Source organism: Ranitomeya imitator, chromosome 3 (genome assembly GCF_032444005.1).
Source record: "Ranitomeya imitator isolate aRanImi1 chromosome 3, aRanImi1.pri, whole genome shotgun sequence".
NCBI classification, from domain to species: Eukaryota; Metazoa; Chordata; class Amphibia; order Anura; family Dendrobatidae; genus Ranitomeya; species Ranitomeya imitator.
Genome location: NC_091284.1, coordinates 650,026,657 through 650,046,301, shown reverse-complemented (window position 1 = coordinate 650,046,301; position 19,645 = coordinate 650,026,657). Strand labels below are relative to the sequence as shown.

Sequence of the window (19,645 nt, the reverse complement as noted above, 5' to 3'; positions counted from 1 at the left end):
CTATCTATCTATCTATCTATCTATCTATCTATCTATCTATCTATCTATCCCACATCTATCTATTATCTATCTATTATCTATCTATTATCTATCTATTATCTATCTATCTATTATCTATCTATCTATCATCTATTATCTATCTATCTATCTATCATCTATTTATTATCTATCTATCTATCTATTATTTATCTATGTATCTAATATCTATCTAATATCTATCTATCCCATATCTCTCTCTCTCTATCTAATATCTATCTATCTATCTATCTATCTATCTATCTATCTAATATCTATCTATCCCATATCTATCTCTCTCTCTATCTAATATCTATCATCTATCTATCTATCTATCTATCTATCTATCTATCTATCTATCTATCTATCTATCTATCTATCCCATATCTATCTCTCTCTCTATCTCTCTCTCTATCTATCTATCCCACATCTATCTATCTAATATCTATCTATCTATCTATCCCATATCTCTCTCTCTCTCTCTCTCTCTATCTATCTATCTATCTATCTATCTGTGTGGGTTGGACAAATGTAAAAGACGAGTTGGACAGAAATGACACCACAAATCTTTTTGAAGAGAGAGTAGAGAGAGGAGGGAGGGGTTTGGGTGTGTTTTTGGAGTGGGTGTGCTAGGTTCGGGCTTAGTGGCAGTGCAAAGCATCATGGAACTTGTAGTATTAGGGCACAATAAGGAAGTTGTCGATTAACCCCATGAGAGCTGAATCCAGCACTGAAGATGTGCTGCTACAGCATGATAACAGCTAATATTGCTAAAATAAACACAGTAGATGTTATAAGAGGTATCTATATCCCTATGATATGTCTGTCCGGATGGACACTATAGTTGATAAGTGATATTTTAATGTGCACTTTATCACCTCTTTATTTTTTCTTTGGGTAGTTTTTAAAAATATATGATTAAAAGGTATATTTTATATTAGTTTCTCTTGGCTGGATACTGTTTATAGGAGAGAGAAATTTGGGCTTTGACTCAACTTTGCTGGTATTTGCTTAATCTAAAGTTTTTATTTATAGGATAAAAAATAATGTACGTTTGCTGGGGGTCTGGCTGCTGGAACCCCCACAGTCTCAAGAACCGAACTTTGCAGAACCTAGTCTGAATGAAGCAAAGATGCTCATGTTTGATCTCTGCCTTATCCTTGGTATATGGGAATTGTTAGCAGTCCCATAGACAATGAATGGAGCCGAGGCCAAGCATCGTTAGTTCATTCAGACAGGGCCCTGTTCTCATGATCGCAAGGAATCCCTGCTGCCTGTGGGATGCATTAGCTCTCTGACTGAGCACTCTGCCCCTCATCCTCAGGAGTTTTTAATTACAGGAGGATCCTACCTTCCCATAGAGATGTAGACTTTAGTCTGAGAGAATTCACATTAGGCAGGTCCTGGCAACGAGAGTCGCCTTATCGTGGCTGTCGGGTATACATGAATTTGCCAATTTATGCACTAAGTATTCTCAATATTTTCTAGTGCAATAATGCAACTCAGTTTTCATATTTCATGTTTGCATGCTACAGAGTGATACCTTATTTGTTTTGTTGTATATTTTTTTTCTATAATAGTGAAGGATTTTTCGTATTTTTTTATATGGAGATGGCTACTCTTAGTAAGCACCTGTTCATACCTGATTTCTGTTTGGAAGTGATGGTCAGTTTTTTGATATTTGTATCCTGTGGGCTCAGCATAGCTTTTAATTGTGAAAATAAGTGTAGTGATATTACTATTTCTAAATTGTTTTAAACACACTTTTACAGGGAGGCTGAATTCCACTTAAAGAACTACTCCGCTGCACAAGACACCTTTAAGCAAGGCCAAACATTAAATTGTGAGTAGATCTATATTGACATGGATGTAATAGATTTGTTGCATTCTGCTACATTATTTTTACACTCTACCTTTAAAATCCCAGAACTTAAGTGAATGTGAAAGACTGACTGCCCCTCATCGGGTAAATTTAGCTTGATGCCTTTCTATAATTTTGTCATAAATTACTTAAAAATATGAATACAACACAAAGCTCATAGATTTATTTCAAACAATCAATACAGACCCCAAACCAGAAAAGGTATAAATATTCTGAAGCCGGTCATCCTTTTTGTTACTTGTGCAATTTGGGTTCAAAGTTAAATAGTTTGTCTCTATATGACTGTTAAGGGCAAACTAAATCCACCTATTTCCCCATCATTTTTAATTATTGTATTTTCCGACCATAGGACTCTCCTTACTATAAAACGCATCCCAGGTTTAGACAGCAGAAAATAGGCAAAACATATCTTACTAATTAAAACTTACCTGCCAATTTAAAGATGTGGACGGGGTCATTATCACTAATTTTAATTTACTCGTGTAATAGCAAAGTCATAGATCTATTGTTTGCTTCTCTGTAGCATGTGTGTCCTATACATATAACTTAATAGCATACACATTTCAGTATATACACAACACTGCTGCCTGCACATTACATGCTCCCGAAACTTTGCTAAATACTCACACCACTCTGCTTCACGTACGCACACAGCGCTGGTACAACACGTTCAGCTACATTAGGGGTGAATAATTTGTTTTTCCAGGGGAGCACATGAGATAGTGTGACTGTTGTGGAGGGCCGCACCAGTTGGCCAAACTTAATTCTGCTTATTATTTTATATGAATTTTTATCACTTAATATTGAGCAGAATTAAGTCAGGTGACTTTCTGCTGCTGTTAATATGTTACAGTAGGGCTTATTGTAACCTGTATTCCTAGTCATAGCAGGTAATCACCACCATATTATTCACAGCTTTTTATATAAAGCAGTATAACATACAAGACCCTGTTATGCAGTCCTTGTACCTAGATCAACAGCTCCACACACACAGTATGATGTCCTCACATAGTATGTCACCACACTGCCCCTAAACACCATCACCTCCAATAGTATGATCTCCACACAAAACCCCCTACACAGTATTCTCTACACCACAGCCTCCTCACACATTATGTCCTCACACAGCCCCCTTATACATTATTATGTCTCCACATAGTTCCCTCACATTATTACATCTCCACACAGCCCCTTGTGCAGTATGATGCAGGGTTGTGGAGTCTGTAAGCCAAACCTCCGACTCCTCAATTTCCCTGACTCCCGACCCCACAGCCCTACCTCACTACTGAGCATGTTCATAAAGTGCAGAGCAGATTCATCTCGACTAAAAGCCGAGATCCTTGGATCAGGAACAGAACAGACATTTTTAGGACATTTCATAACTTTCCCAAATTCTTATGAATAATTGAAAGCACATCCTGCACTGATCTACTGTACACAATTTATTATATATATTAGGAGTTGAAGTTGGTCCATTTTATATCGACGCCACCAAAATGGACAACGACTCCACATCTTTGACTCCATAGCCTTAGTAAAATGTCCCCACCACACAGCTCCCATGCGCACTATGATGTCCCCCACAGAGCCCCCATGTCCCCAACCTAAAACATATGTCCCCTACACAGACCATATGCGTAGTATGATGTCTCCCACTGAAATAATTTACAAGCTGTGATACTTGCAAAAGGGGGTGCTACTAGATACTAACCATGTTCAAACTTTTGCATCAGTCCATTTTCCTTTTTGCTACTTTTAAGATGTAAAAAATTACAATATATTTTGTTGCCTACAAGGGTACAAAAGAAATGTCATTTTTTTACTTTGGCCCTTTTAGAGATCACATTTCATCATCAGTTTGCTTAACTGTTCACAGTAACAGTCATTTTGACCAGGGGTGCCCAAACTTTTACATGTCACTGTATGTGCAGTAGCTGTCTCTCCTGCTCTGCATCAATCAGATAGGTCAGTGTGAGACTGGAGGAGAGAGAGCAGTTTTCTGTGATCGGGAAGGACACTTCGGTATCCTTCCCATTCATAGGATGTTGTCTCCAGACTATAAGAGTGTGTGCAGACGTTGAGTATTAGGCAGCACTTTGGACACAGCACATGTCCGCTACCGGCTTTTCAACGCAGATGATTCCACATGTGTTCATTGAACTGTGCGGAACCACTGCACCCAATACATTGGACAGGTCTCCGCAAGATAAATAGACCTGCTGCAGTCTGGAAAGACGCGCCGCATGTCCATTTCCGCGTGTGTCGGTGCACGCATTTCTTGAAATCCCATCCACTATGCTGTAACACATGGCCACTGCGCGGCGGATGTACGCAGCGTCCAACCTGAGTGTTTGCTGACCGTGGGAACATACCCTAAGATGTTCACACTTTTTAGCAAGGTTTATATATATATATATATATATATATATATATATATATATATATATATATATATATATATATATAAAAAAAAGGTGCGGTTCACAATACAAAAAATACAGTAATGACAACAAAAGATGGATTCTATCTATTGTAGACCTCCATCCATGAATTATTTCTCAAGTGTGTCATTATTAATATATGAATCTATTGCTGCATAAATGCAGTACCATTGGCCCCACATAAATGTCATAGTAGGACCCAAGATGTGGATTATCAAAAAAGCAGGATGAGGCAATTGCAGTTTTGTAGCAATTGGAACAAGGGAAGGAATTGGGTGTGAGAAGGGCTAAACCGCCTTTCTCAACTGTAAAATACCCCTCAAGCTTTTTTTTATTTCACCGCTAAAGTGGTATCACTGATGTATGTTCCCTGCCCCTAGTAAAATGCTTACCAGCTCCCACCTTCTTCTCGATGCCGCTCCGGTCGGTCTTCTGAATGTTGTGACCTGCCGGATGGTCCAGTGATTGCTGGGTGGACCAGGAGTCGCTTCTTGTTGTAGAATTATGAGAGCCAGAACAAAGGTCTCAGACTTACATTGAGAGCTTGTGACCATTACCTCTGACGTTTGGCCAGTCACAAGCTGCACTCACAAGATGGCGTATCGGGACCGGAACAGCAACTCGAGGAGCAGAAGATGGCAGCTGGTAAGTATACTACTAGGGGCAGGGAACTTACATTAGTAATACCATTCCAGCCCAGAAATATAAAGAACCGCCGAAGTGGTGCTCTAGGAAAGGCGTGGATATTTTGAGGAGCTAATATTACAAGCGACTCCAGTAAGTAAAGAAAATCTATCATCAGGATCAGGCATGTTTAAAGTAGATGTGTGAGCTTAAAGGGGCCGTCCTACTGGTTTAATAGGTATCTTCTCTGTAGAAATCTGCAGTTGCAATGTTATTTTATTATCTTTAGAAGTTTGTGTGCAATAAGTTGTTCGTGCATCAGGGCGGGAATGTGGGTAGGGTCTTCGGCATTTTTTCTACTTTTCAAGTACCTATAACTTACTTAGCATCTAGTAAAGCAAGTCTAGTAGTGTTGGGTATTCAAGTAGCTGTCACATCCTGTCCTATTAGGTTCAGTGGGTTTTGAGATTATTATGGTGCAGCTCGGTGATTAGCACAGTTGCTTTGCAGCAACTCTTGGAGTTTGTGTGTTCTCCCCGTGTTTGTGTGGGTTTCCTCCGGGTTTTTCAGTTTCTTCCCATACTCCAGATATACTGATGGGGAATAAAGATATTGAGCTCATTAGGGCCAGTGATGATGATGTATGTTAAGCACTGCTCACTATGATAGCGCTATATAAGTAAAAAAACACCATAAGAGGAAAAAACCTCCACTATTCTTGACAAAAAAAAAACACAGTACACAGGCAGAAATGCTTACCTGTCCATGGCCTCCAAACAAATGCACTAACCAAAGTGCAGTGGACCCAAGTTAAGATGGCGGATAACAGATACACAGGTGCAATAATACCGCCATCTTAACTTGGGTCCACTGCACTTTGGTTAGTGTAATTGTTTGGAGGCCTTGGACAGGTAAGCATCTCGGTCTGTGTACTGGTTTTTTTTTTCGCTATATAAGTAAAGCATAATAAATTATAATAATCCTGCTTTTGCAGCAAAATGTACGGTAAGTGTAAATTGTGTTGTTGTTTTTTTATTCATATATTTGTGCCAATTGTGACAATTGAACTTTTGTAATAATGTGGTATGTTCCAGATGTGGAAAACGTTCATATACGTTTGCATTGATATGCTGATACAACCACGATGAGTCCACCTATTTCTGAATTACTAATAAAACATGTAGGAGTTGTCCAGTGAATACAAGTTATCACCTATCGACAAGATCAGTGATAACTTGTGAATCAGTGGGGTTCCTACCTCTGGTTCTCACACAGGCAGAACAGCAGGAACTTTTTTCCCCAAAGAATTGAGCCGCAGTGCACATGCTTGATCACCACTTCATTCATTTAGTGACACCAGTGTTGCCCTCTGATGAGGATTCATTTAACACTAGAAGTCCCAGAAATTTCGAGCTCCAAAGGTTCCAAAGGTAGAAATGTTAAATGACCCCTCTCTGGCACTTCTAGTGTTAAGGGCAGTGCTTAAAGCTGAGGGGGCAGCGCTGGTGTCACTCACTGCTTCTAGCACCACCCCCTGATAATGTCTTCTCTCACAGAAAGTGCGGCAGTGGAAATAGAAGCAGAATGGCGGCAATGTTCTCACATCTGCCGCAACGTCCATCATCCAGGATCTCTTCAGAGATGAACTATAGCGCTGCAAGGGTCTAGTGAGGAACTACAGTGCTGCCCCCTAATGATGTCCTGTTCCAGGAGCGGCGATGGACGCTGCTGGGAGTAGTTGTAGCCCGAGGGTTTTGATTTTTTTTTTTTTCTAAATTAACAAAAATGGTCCTGGAAACACTCTTTAAAAAAAAAAAAAAAGCCTTTTAACTACTGCACCGCTCACAGATTTAAAACATCCGGACCGTCCACATTATAGTCTGCAGTGACGATTCTAAAACATAACTGCATATTATAGCAGATGCATGAGATTGTGAAGCAGCGGAGTGTTAAACTGGGTCTCTGACATGTTTTTTTACCATTTCTGCCTTCCCAATGGCTGTACACACAGCGCTGAACCTGTGCTCTATATACCATGTAGGAAACACTGACAGTGCTTACTCCTCTGAACTCTGTGATCATGTGCTTTTTTCGATCTACCTAGAGAGCAGGCGGTACTGAGTTTTTGGAGACCCAATAAATTCTGCTAAGTGAGCCAGGAGGCTTAATTTGCCCTATAACTGGGGCTAATGTACCAACCCCAGTTTCTGGGGAAATCGGATGACAAAAAAAAAAGTGAAATGTCCACCAAATGTTCTTTTATGACATTGTTGTGGGCACAATATATAAAATAAATGAAAAACACATAAGTAGCAGGAAAAATAAGAAAAAAAGAATGACTGTCAATCCACATCATTATTACTAACACCATCACTGTAGAAAAAATCCCATGTATCGGACATATAAAAAAATTTACAGAACGGTGATCAAACTTCAATATTAGGGTAGCTGATTATTGGGAGCACTGCAGGTATCAAGGTTACCAATGCGGCTATTTGGTAAGCACTATAGCTATTCAGATAAGCACTTATCCAAAGCTATTCTATCAATCCTATTTAAAATATATTTAAATGGCCCTTTATGGTCATAAAAAAGTGAAAAACATACATGCATTTTCTTGATGTTGCTCCCCTCCCTTCCCCCAAAAAAGAGATTATGACAAGTACATAAAAATTATCCTCCACATTTTTTGATAACACAAAAATGTACCTGGTTACAGGGGGGGGGGGGAGGTGGATGTACTGGTCTTGAACTGGATAAGGAAAAATATTAGATTTCAGTTAAATGGTTTGTTCAGTTACATATTTCAATTTCCCAGACACAGCCTTCTTGAAAATGGCAAGAACCGCCGTACCTGCCTACTGCTGTTCCAGCGCTTCCTTCTTGTGCTCCCTGCTGGTCTTGGTTGACATGGCTGCTGTGGTGACATTGGCACTGCTGCTGCCTGAATGGGCTGCGCAGTCATGCACATAGCGTTTGTGTCTACTGTGTGCCACTTATGCTCAGCAGGTACAACTGTGTGAAAAAGTGGTTGCCCCCTCCCTGATTTCCTATTCTTTTGCATGTTTGTCACGCTTAAATGTTTCAAATCACCCAAAAATTTAAATATTAGACCAAGATAGCACAAGTAAATACAAAATTATTATTAAAGGAAAACGAGATCTAAACCTACAGGGTCCTGTGTGAAGGTGATTGCCTCCTAAACATAATAACTGGTTGGGCCACCAATAGAAGCAATAACTGCAATTACCGTATATACTCGAGTATAAGCCGACCCGAGTATAAGCCGACCCCCTAATTTTGCCACAAAAAACTGGGAAAACTTAGTGACTCGTATATAAGCCTAGGGTGGGAAATGCAGCAGCTACCGGTAAATGTCAAAAGTAAAAATAGATATCAATAAAAGTAAAATTAAATGAGACATCAGTAGGTTAAGTGTTTTTGAATATGTCACAGAGAAAAAAGCAGAGATGTTTTACCTGCTGAAGTCTCCAACCAAATGCACCAGCAGGGCGCAGCGGACCCGATAAATGATGGCAAACACAAAGGTGCAAAAAATACCGATGAAACAACCACTTTCAATCCACTGTTGGCTGTTTGGCATGTCTGCTGAGCTTTGCTATACGTTGTATAAAATGGCATACAGACACATATCTGTCAGACAAAGAGAGCATGTGTTTGGCCTCCGTCTGGCACATATTGTAGCTGTAATGTATAGGTAAGGAAAATCTCCAACATGTACTTTCCGCTAAGTGCAAGAACGCAGTGTGCACTTACACTAAGGCGGATTATGTTTTTTAACTCAAAAAGAAACCCTATTCTATTCAGTACCAATGTAAAAATGTCTGATTCTCTCTGTTCCTGCCAGGATGCGCACAAGCATAGGGTGGCGGTGAAGGAGTCTATCCAACCCTTTTGAAATCTTACTGGTTGAGGACATATTTGTTCCATATAACACAATACGAACTCCGTAGAGGATTTACCATTGTTTTCTACAGGCTTGTTATTCATCACAGATCTGGCTCTGGTGAGAATGCGTTTTCTATCAAGCTGTCATTCTGATTAGAGGAGTGAAGACACTTTGTTACAGGACGAGGTGAAGCGATATATTCTCTATAGACGCTGATCCAGTCAGCATTCCGCCTGCCAATGCGTGAGCTATTATCATCCCTGATATTCGCATTATTTAGCCTGCGTTTCTCTCTGCAGGCGGTGTGCCATGCATTTTTATTCACAACCCTGAGTTGTGACACTAAAGGCAGCTTACACAAAATCGGCTAATAGTAAAATAATATATCCCGTATCAAAATGACCTCTGCAGATCTAAAAAAAAAATGAGTGGATGTGGGGGGGGGGTGTGACCAGATGTGGAGCTGAACGGACGTGCGAGGCTCGAGCTCCCTAACCACCAGCTATCATAAGCAGCCCAAAGCACAGTGAGGTGACCGGAGGAGGTCAGATCCGAAGATAAGATAAGCCAGGCGGTGGTGCACTCCAGGAATGAAGCGAGGGAGAAGGAGGGGGCAGGCGCCAAGCAGGGTCCAGGTCTTTGAAGCGGTGGGTAGCTGGATCCAAGATGGCGACCGCAGCTCTCACCACGCGGCCACCGGCAGCAGCAGGAGTAATGGCAGTGTGAAGCAAAGGTCAGAGCTGCACAGTGAATCACTCCACCAGCCCCAAACTCCCAGCAAAACTGCAAGATCCCTGAGCACACAGAGCTATTCACCAACGCTGCAGTCCCTGCTTCCCCCCCCTGCTAGGAATGCTGAAGGTTCAGAGCCTGAAGATTTACAGCCACTAAACACAGCCCCGACCGTCTCCTCAGACTCTCCTATTACAGACTCCAATTCTGCCGCTGTCACTGTAGCCACACTCAGATCCCTGCTGGGAGACCTGAAGCAAGCCATTCATACTGATATCACAACGGCTTTCACTGAGCTACATAAAGAAATAACGCAGATTGGTGACAGAACCTCACACATAGAGGGGAAACTGGAGGAATATACTACAGCGCACAACCAACTAGTAGACGCGCATAATGAAGCGGACGAAGAAATCATGGCCCTAAAACTGAAGCTTGCAGACCTAGAAGACCGATCCAGGCGCAATAACCTACGTTTCAGAGGAATCCCTGAGAGTGTGTCAGCGGATACACTAAAGGAGTTTCTAATGGACTTCTTCACAATTCTGGTGCCGTCAGCAGAACAGAGGGACCTGCTGATTGACAGGGCACATCGGATCCCCAAACCAAAGTCTGCTCCCAGCTCCGCACCGCGAGACGTGATAGCCAGGCTGCACTTCTACCACTTCAAGGAGGCAGTGACCAAGTCAGCGTCAGCAAAGCAAGAACTTCCAGAAAGATTCCGGAACATTCTGGTGTTCACCGACTTGTCTGCGACAACCCTGAACAGGAGGCGGGAATTCTCATCCGCAACCAAGATTCTACGGGACAACAGTATTGTCTACAAGTGGGGATATCCAGTAAAGCTCATCGTGACAAAAAACGGAACTTCACACGTCCTTGCGTCTCCCAGAGAGGCCATGACCCTGCTCCAGCAATGGTCCCTGACATCAGTGGATGAAGATACCAGCTCCCCACTAAAGAAAAGACCCCCGACGCTGAACAAAGAATGGACCTGATTCTCACGCAAGTACTCTGTTACCATATGTATCCTCTGTGTGCCTATGCCGGGACACCACACTGTTATTTTTTTTTGCCTGGCTGGCAGGTTGAAGGGGCATGAGAATATTGCTTTCGTTTTTTCTATTCTCTCCCCCCTTTAATACTGGATAGGAACGACTATCCAGTTGGTTCACATAGAACCGGACTCTGAGTTGTACAATTTGTACTTGTTCTGGTTGTTGTTAATTACTTTAACCCCTTTGTTTCCCTTATTATCCTGTATCTGGTGACTGATTGAATTTTTTTTTTTTTCTTTTTTGTAACTGATGGTATTTCAAATATCTAGCATTAATGCGAAAGGCCTAAATAGCCCTTTCAAGAGATCGTTATTATGGAAAGAAGCCCAGGCACTCAAAGCGGACATACTATGTGTCCAACAAACTCATTTAAATCGTGACGATACACATAGACTACAACATAAAAATTACCCCCATATCTATGTGTCATATGCGGCGAAAAAGAAGAGGGGGGTAGCGATTGCAATAAAAGACACTGTAGCGTTCCAGCTTGTTGATAGCGTTCTGGATGATGAAGGCAGATATGTAACATTGATATGTAGTATCAATAATAAGGTGTATACAATTGCATCTATACAGTGGGGCAAAAAAGTATTTAGTCAGTCAGCAATAGTGCAAGTTCCACCACTTAAAAAGATGAGAGGCGTCTGTAATTTACATCATAGGTAGACCTCAACTATGGGAGACAAACTGAGAAAAAAAAAATCCAGAAAATTACATTGTCTGTTTTTTTAACATTTTATTTGCATATTATGGTGGAAAATAAGTATTTGGTCAGAAACAAAATTTCATCTCAATACTTTGTAATATATCCTTTGTTGGCAATGACAGAGGTCAAACGTTTTCTGTAAGTCTTCACAAGGTTGCCACACACTGTTGTTGGTATGTTGGCTCATTCCTCCATGCAGATCTCCTCTAGAGCAGTGATGTTTTTGGCTTTTCGCTTGGCAACACGGACTTTCAACTCCCTCCAAAGGTTTTCTATAGGGTTGAGATCTGGAGACTGCCTAGGCCACTCCAGGACCTTGAAATGCTTCTTACGAAGCCACTCCTTCGTTGCCCTGGCAGTGTGCTTTGGATCATTGTCATGTTGAAAGACCCATCCACGTTTCATCTTCAATGCCCTTGCTGATGGAAGGAGGTTTGCACTCAAAATCTCACGATACATGGCCCCATTCATTCTTTCATGTACCCGGATCAGTCGTCCTGGCCCCTTTGCAGAGAAACAGCCCCAAAGCATGATGTTTCCACCACCATGCTTTACTGTAGGTATGGTGTTTGATGGATGCAACTCAGTATTCTTTTTCCTCCAAACACGACAAGTTGTGTTTCTACCAAACAGTTCCAGTTTGGTTTCATCAGACCATAGGACATTCTCCCAAAACTCCTCTGGATCATCCAAATGCTCTCTAGCAAACTTCAGACGGGCCCGGACATGTACTGGCTTAAGCAGTGGGACACGTCTGGCACTGCAGGATCTGAGTCCATGGTGGCGTAGTGTGTTACTTATGGTAGGCCTTGTTACATTGGTCCCAGCTCTCTGCAGTTCATTCACTAGGTCCCCCCGCGTGGTTCTGGGATTTTTGCTCACCATTCTTGTGATCATTCTGACCCCATGGGGTGGGATTTTGCGTGGAGCCTCAGATCGAGGGAGATTATCAGTGGTCTTGTATGTCTTCCATTTTCTAATTATTGCTCCCACTGTTGATTTCTTCACTCCAAACTGGTTGGCTATTGCAGATTCAGTCTTCCCAGCCTGGTGCAGGGCTACAATTTTGTTTCTGGTGTCCTTTGACAGCTCTTTGGTCTTCTGGAATCAGACTGTTTGAGGGTGTGCACAGGTGTTTTTTTATACTGTTAACAAGTTTAAACAGGTGCCATTACTACAGGTAATGAGTGGAGGAAAGAGGAGACTCTTAACCCCTTAGTGACAGAGCCAATTTGGTACTTAATGACCGAGCCAATTTTTGCAATTCTGACCACTGTCACTTTATGAGGTTATAACTCTGGAACGCTTCAACGGATCCCGCTGATTCTGAGATTGTTTTTTCGTGACATATTGTACTTCATGTTAGTGGTAACATTTCTTCGATATTACTTGCGATTATTTATGAAAAAAACGGAAATATGGCGAAAATTTTTAAAATTTTGCAATTTTCAAACTTTGTATTTTTATGCCCTTAAATCAGAGAGATATGTCACGAAAAATAGTTAATAAATAACATTTCCCACATGTCTACTTTACATCAGCACAATTTTGGAAACAAAATTTTTTTTTGTTAGGGAGTTATAAGGGTTAAAAGTTGACCAGCAATTTCTCATTTTTACAACACCATTTTTTTTTAGGGACCACATCACATTTGAAGTCATTTTGAGGGGTCTATATGATAGAAAATAATGAAGTGTGACACCATTCTAAAAACTACACCCCTCAAGGTTCTCAAAACCACATTCAAGAAGTTTATTAACCCTTTACGTGCTTCACAGGAACTGAAACAATGTGGAAGGAAAAAATGAACATTTAACTTTTTTTTGCAAACATCTTAATTCAGAACCATTTTTTTTATTTTCACAAGTGTAAAAACAGAAATGTAACCATAAATTTTGTTATGCAATTTCTCCTGAATACGCCAATACCCCATATGTGGGGGTAAACCACTGTTAGGGCGCACCGCAGAACTTAGAAGTGAAGGAGCGCCGTTTGACTTTTTCAATGCAGAATTGGCTGGAATTGAGATCGGACGCCATGTCACGTTTAGAGAGCCCCTGATGTGCCTAAACAGTGGAAACCCCCCACAAGTGACACCATTTTGGAAACTAGACCCCTTAAGGAACTTATCTAGATGTGTGGCGAGCACTTTGAACCCCCAAGTGCTTCACAGAAGTTTATAACGTAGAGCCGTGAAAATAAAAAAATCGCTTTTGTTTACACAAAAATGATCTTTTTGCCCACAAATTCTTATTTTCACAAGGGTAACAGGAGAAATTAGACCACAAAAGTTGTTGTGCAATTTCTCCTGAGTACGCTGATACCCAATATGTGGGGGTAAACCACTGCTAGGGCGCACCGCAGAGCTTGGAAGAGAAGGAGTGCCGTTTTACTTTTTCAATGTAGAATTGGCTGGAATTGAGATCGGACGCCATGTCGCGTTTGGAGAGCCCCTGATGTGCCTAAACAGTAGAAATCCCCCACAAGTGACCCCATTTTGGAAACTAGACCCCCCATGGAACTTATCTAGATGTGTGATGAGAACCTTGAATGCCCAAGTGCTTCACAGAAGTTTATAATGCAGAGCCGTGAAAATAAAAAATATTTTTTTTTTCCACAAAAAAGATATTGTAGCCCCCAAGTTTTTATTTTTACAAGGGTAACAAGAGAAATTGGACCCCAAAAGTTGTTGTCCAATTTGTCTTGAGTATGCTGGTACCCCATATGTGGGGGTAAACCACTGTTTGGGCGCACGGCAGAGCTCGGAAGGAAGGAGCGCCGTTTTGGAATGCAGACTTTGATAGAATGGTCTGCGGGTATTATGTTGCATTTGCAGAGCCCCTGATGTACCTAACCAGTAGAAACCCTCCACAAGTGACCCCATTTTGGAAACTAGACCCCCCAAGGAACTTATCTAGATGTGTGGTGAGAACTTTGAATGCCCAAGTGCTTCACAGAAGTTTAGAATGCAGAGTCGTGAAAATAAAAAATATTTTTTTTTTCACAAAAAAGATTTTGTAGCCCCCAAGTTTTTATTTTCACAAGGGTAACAGGAGAAATTGGACTGCAATAGTTGTTGTCCAATTTATCCCGAGTACGCTGATGTGCCATATGTGGGGGTAAACCACTGTTTGGGCGCACGGCAGAGCTCGGAAGGGAAGGAGCGCCTTTTTGGAATGCAGACTTTGATAGAATGGTCTGTGGGCATTATGTTGCGATTGCAGAGCCCCTGATATACCTAAACTGTAGTAACCCCCCACAAGTGACCCCATTTTGGAAACTAGACCCCCCAAGGAACTTATCTAGATGTGTGGTGAGAACTTTGAATGCCCAAGTGCTTCACAGAAGTTTAGAATGCAGAGTCGTGAAAATAAAAAATATTTTTTTTTTTCACAAAAAAGATTTTGTAGCCCCCAAGTTTTTATTTTCACAAGGGTAACAAGAGAAATTGGACCCCAGAAGTTGTTGTCCAATTTATCCCGAGTACGCTGATGCCCCATATGTGGGGGTAACCCACTGTTTAGGCGCACGGCAGAGCTCAGAAGGGAGGGAGCACCATTTGACTTTTTGAGCGCAAAATTGGCTGTCGTGTTTGGAGACCCCCTGATGTACCTAAACAGTGGAAACCCCCCAATTCTAGCTCCAACCCCTAACCCTAATCCCAACCTGATCCATAATCCTAATCACTAACCCTAACCATAATCACAACCCTTACCCCAAAACAACCCTAATGTCAACCCTAACCATAACCCTAATCAAAACCCTAAATCCACACACCCCTAATCCTAATCTCAACCCTAACCCTAATCCCAATACACCCCTAATCACAACCCTAACCTTAACCCTAATCCCAAACCTAACCCTAATCCCAAGCGTAACCCTAATGCCAACCCTAACCCTAATACCAACCCTAATCCAAACCCTAAACCTAATCCCAGCTCTAACCCTAACTTTAGCCCCAACCCTAGCCCTAACTTTAGCCCCAACCCTAACCCTAGCCCTAAGGCTACTTTCACACTTGCGTTGTTTGGCATTCCGTCGCAATCCGTCGTTTTGGACAAGAAACGGATCCTGCAAATGTGCCCGCAGGATGCGTTTTTTGCCCATAGTATTGCCGACGGATCGTGACGGATGGCCACACGTCGCGTCCGTCGTGCACTGGATCAGTTGTGTTTTGGCGGAGCGTCGGCACAAAAAAAGTTCAATGAAACGTTTTTTTGTACGTCGCATCCGCCATTTCTGACCGCGCATGCGTGGCCGTAACTCCGCCCCCTCCTCCCCAGGACATAGATTGGGCAGCGGATGCGTTGAAAAACTACAGCTGCTGCCCACGTTGTGCACAATTTTCACAACGTGCGTCGGTATGTCGGGCCGACGCATTGCGACGGCCCCGTACCGACGTAAGTGTGAAAGAAGCCTAACCCTAAATTTAGCCCCAACCCTAACCCTAAATTTAGCCCCAACCCTAACCCTAAATTTAGCCCCAACCCTAACCCTAAATTTAGCCCCAACCCTACCCCTAACCCTACCCCTACCCCTAACCTAACCCTACCCCTAACCTAACCCTAGCCGTAACCCTACCCCTAACCTAACCCTAGCCCTAACCCTACCCCTACCCTAACCCTACCCCTAACCCTACCCCTAACCCTACCCCTAACCTAACCCTACCCCTAACCCTACCCCTACCCCTAACCCTACCCCTAACCCTACCCCTAACCTAACCCTACCCCTAACCCTACCCCTAACCCTACCCCTAACCTAACCCTACCCCTAACCCTAACCCTACCCCTAACCCTAACCCTACCCCTACCCCTAACCCTACCCCTAACCCTACCCCTAACCCTAACCCTAATTTTAGCCCTAACTGCTGTTCTCCTGCCGGCCGGCAGATGGAGACAGATGGCGGGCGCACTGGGCATGCGTCCGCCATGTTCTTCTGCCGGCGGCCAGGAGGAGCAGCAAGAGGATCCAGGGACCTAGGTGAGTATGCTAGGGTCCCCGAATCCCCCTATTTCTCTGTCCTCTGATGTGCGATCACATCAGAGGACAGAGAATTACACTTTACTTTTTTTTTTTTTTTTTTTTTTTGCGGTCGCCGGTAAACAGTTAATTACCGGCGATCGCAAAACAGGGGTCGCTAAAACCGACCCCCGATCATGCTCTTTGGGGTCTCGGCTACCCCAGGCAGCCGAGACCCCAAAGATTCTCCCGGTGCCGGCCGGCGGGCGCACTGCGCATGCGCCCGCCATTTTGAAGATGGCGGCGCCCACCGGGAGACACGAGGAGCATCGGGGGAGCTAGGTGAGTATTGGGGGGCCACCTGGGACCCCTTTTCTCTGTCCTCCGATGTGCGATCACATCGGAGGACAGAGAAATTAAAAAGAGATCACTTTTTTTTTTTTTTTTTTTTTTTTTTTTGCGATCGCCGGTAAACGGTTAATTACCGGCGATCGCAAATGCGGGGAGGGTTAAAAACCCCCCGAATCATGTTCTCTGGGGTCTCAGCTACCCTCGGCAGCCGAGACCCCGGAGAAAATCGGCCTGTGGGGGGCGCTATACACTTTTTCCACAGCGCCGTTAATTAACGGCGCTGTGGTTTAAGTACCCTTAGCGGCCGCCGTTAAAAGGCGTATCGGCGGTCGCTAAGGGGTTAAAGAAGTTACAGGTCTGTGAGAGCCAGAAATCTTGATTGTTTGTTTCTGACCAAATACTTATTTTCCACCATAATATGCAAATAAAATGTTAAAAAAACAGACAATGTGATTTTCTGGATTTTTTTTCTCAGTTTGTCTCCCATAGTTGAGGTCTACCTATGATGTAAATTACAGACGCCTCTCATCTTTTTAAGTGGTGGAACTTGCACTATTGCTGACTGACTAAATACTTTTTTGCCCCACTGTATATGCACCCAATACAGGTCAAATCACTTTTATTAACCCCTTCATGACCGGGAGATTTTTCGTTTTTCCGTGTTCGTTTTTCGCTCCCCTCCTTCCCAGAGCCATAACTTTTTTATTTTTCCGTCAATTTGGCCATGTGAGGGCTTATTTTTTGCGGGACGAGTTGTACTTTTGAACGACATCATTGGTTTTAGCATGTCGTGTACTAGAAAACGGGAAAAAAATTCCAAGTGCGGTGAAATTGCAAAAAAAGTGCAATCCCACATTGGTTTTTTGTTTGGCTTTTTTGCTAGGTTCACTAAATGCTAAAAATGACCTGCCATTATGATTCTCCAGGTCATTACGAGTTCATAGACACCAAACATGACTAGGTTATTTTTTATCTAAGTGGTGAAAAAAAATTCCAAACTTTGCTAAAAAAAAAAAAAAAAAATTGCGCCATTTTCCGATACTCGTAGCGTCTCCATTTTTCATCATCTGGGGTCGGTTGAGGGCTTATTTTTTGCGTGCCGAGATGACGTTTTTAATGATAGCATTTCGGTGCAGATACGTTCTTTTGATTGCCCGTTATTGCATTTTAATGCAATGTCGCGGCGACCAAAAAAACGTAATTCTGGCGTTTCGAGTTTTTTTCCCGCTACGCTGTTTAGCGATCAGGTTAATACTTTTTTTTATTTGATAGATCGGGCGATTCTGAGCGCGGCGATACCAAATATGCGTAGATTTGATATTTTTTTTATTGATTTATTTTGATTGGGGCGAAAGGGGGGTGATTTAAACTTTTATGTTTTTTTTTATTTTTTTCACATTTTTTTAAACTTTTTTTTAAAACTTTTGCCATGCTTCAATAGCCTCCATGAGAGGCTAGAAGCAGGCACAACCCGATCGGCTCTGCTACATAGCAGCGATCTGCTGATCGCTGCTATGTAGCAGAATTGCACGTGTGCTGTGAGCGCCGACCACAGGGTGGCGCTCACAGCGACGGGCAATCAGTAACCATAGAGGTCTCAAGGACCTCTATGGTTACCATTCACAAGCATCGCCGACCCCCGATCATGTGACGGGGGTCGGCGATGACGTCATTTCCAGCCGCCCGGCCGGAAGCGGTAGTTAAATGCCGCTGTCTGCGTTTGACAGCGGCATTTAACTAGTTAATAGGTGCGGGCAGATCGCGATTCTGCCCGCGCCTATTACGGGCACATGTCAGCTGTTCAAAACAGCTGACATGTCCCGGCTTTGGTGCGGGCTCACCGCGGAGCCCTGCATCAAAGCAGGGGAGCCGGCATCGGACGGTATAGTACGTCCGATGCCGGTAAGGGGTTAAAGACCTCATAACTAAATTATCCAAAATAAAACAAGGATCCCTGCTAATCTGTGGAGATTTTAACATCGTCCCGATCCCCAATATAGACAAATCTTGGTGCTCAAAGAAAAAGTCCCAATCCCATGCGTTGTCCCAGTGTCTCATATCAGAAGAACTGTATGACACGTGGAGGGTCCTTCATGCTTCTGAAAGGGATTATACATATTACTCCCACCCACATAAAGTATATTTAAGAATAGATCTAGTAGTAGTGGATAAATGGCTCCTTCAAAATATACAATGAGCAAAAATTGGGAACATAACCTGGTCGGACCACGCTCCTGTAACATGCCAAATTTAAGAGACGTACAATAATTTAACTTATTCTCCGAGGAGAATTAATAACTTCTTAATAGCATCAGATAATATTAAATCCCAACTTAACGACCTTCTCCAGGAATTTTTTGATATCAATAGTACCCCTGACATATCCCCGACCACAGTGTGGTGCGCCCACAAGGCCTATATAAGAGGGCGGCTAATACAGATAGCAGCGCAACACAAAAAATGGAGAATGTGACAAATAGAAGAGCTCAATAAAAATATAGCAACGTTGGAAAACATCCATAAACATAGCCCGTCACCCACGGTATATAGAAAACTGCAAAAGGCAAGATACGAACTATATCAGCTATTCCAATATAAATATGAGCATAATTTGAGGCGGAATAAAGCGAAATATTATTGGCAGGGGAATAAGGCGAGTAAAATACTTGCCAATAAGATTAAAGCGAGATTAACAAAGCAAAAAATAGCTCACATACAAGATGATCAAAAGAACAAAATATACAACCCTAAAGAAATTGCGAATACTTTCGCAAGATATTACTCCTCACTCTATAATCTCAAGACCGACAACCTTATCCCACAACCCAACGCTGCGCTAATTAATAATTTCCTGAATAGCATATCCCTACCCCAAATCCCAGAGGATAAATTGATGGCAATAAATTAACCTATAAGCCAAAAAGAAATCCAACAAACCATTCAGGCAACAAAAAATAATAAATC

General features: G+C 42.5%; 1 protein-coding gene across 15 annotated transcripts in view; it reads left to right on the top strand.

Annotated features, from left to right (window-relative positions):
• SUGT1 (SGT1 homolog, MIS12 kinetochore complex assembly cochaperone) overlaps nt 1-19,645 on the top strand; it is a 184,836-nt gene that overhangs the window by 66,144 nt on the left and 99,047 nt on the right. For 12 of the 15 annotated variants that reach the window (XM_069758203.1, XM_069758193.1, XM_069758188.1 and 9 more), the window contains one exon: nt 1,788-1,858. The exons of the other annotated variants lie outside the window; for them this stretch is intronic. In XM_069758203.1, coding sequence (XP_069614304.1) covers nt 1,788-1,858 — 71 coding nt within the window. The remainder of the gene's footprint in view (nt 1-1,787; nt 1,859-19,645) is intronic. 15 annotated transcript variants of the gene reach the window in all.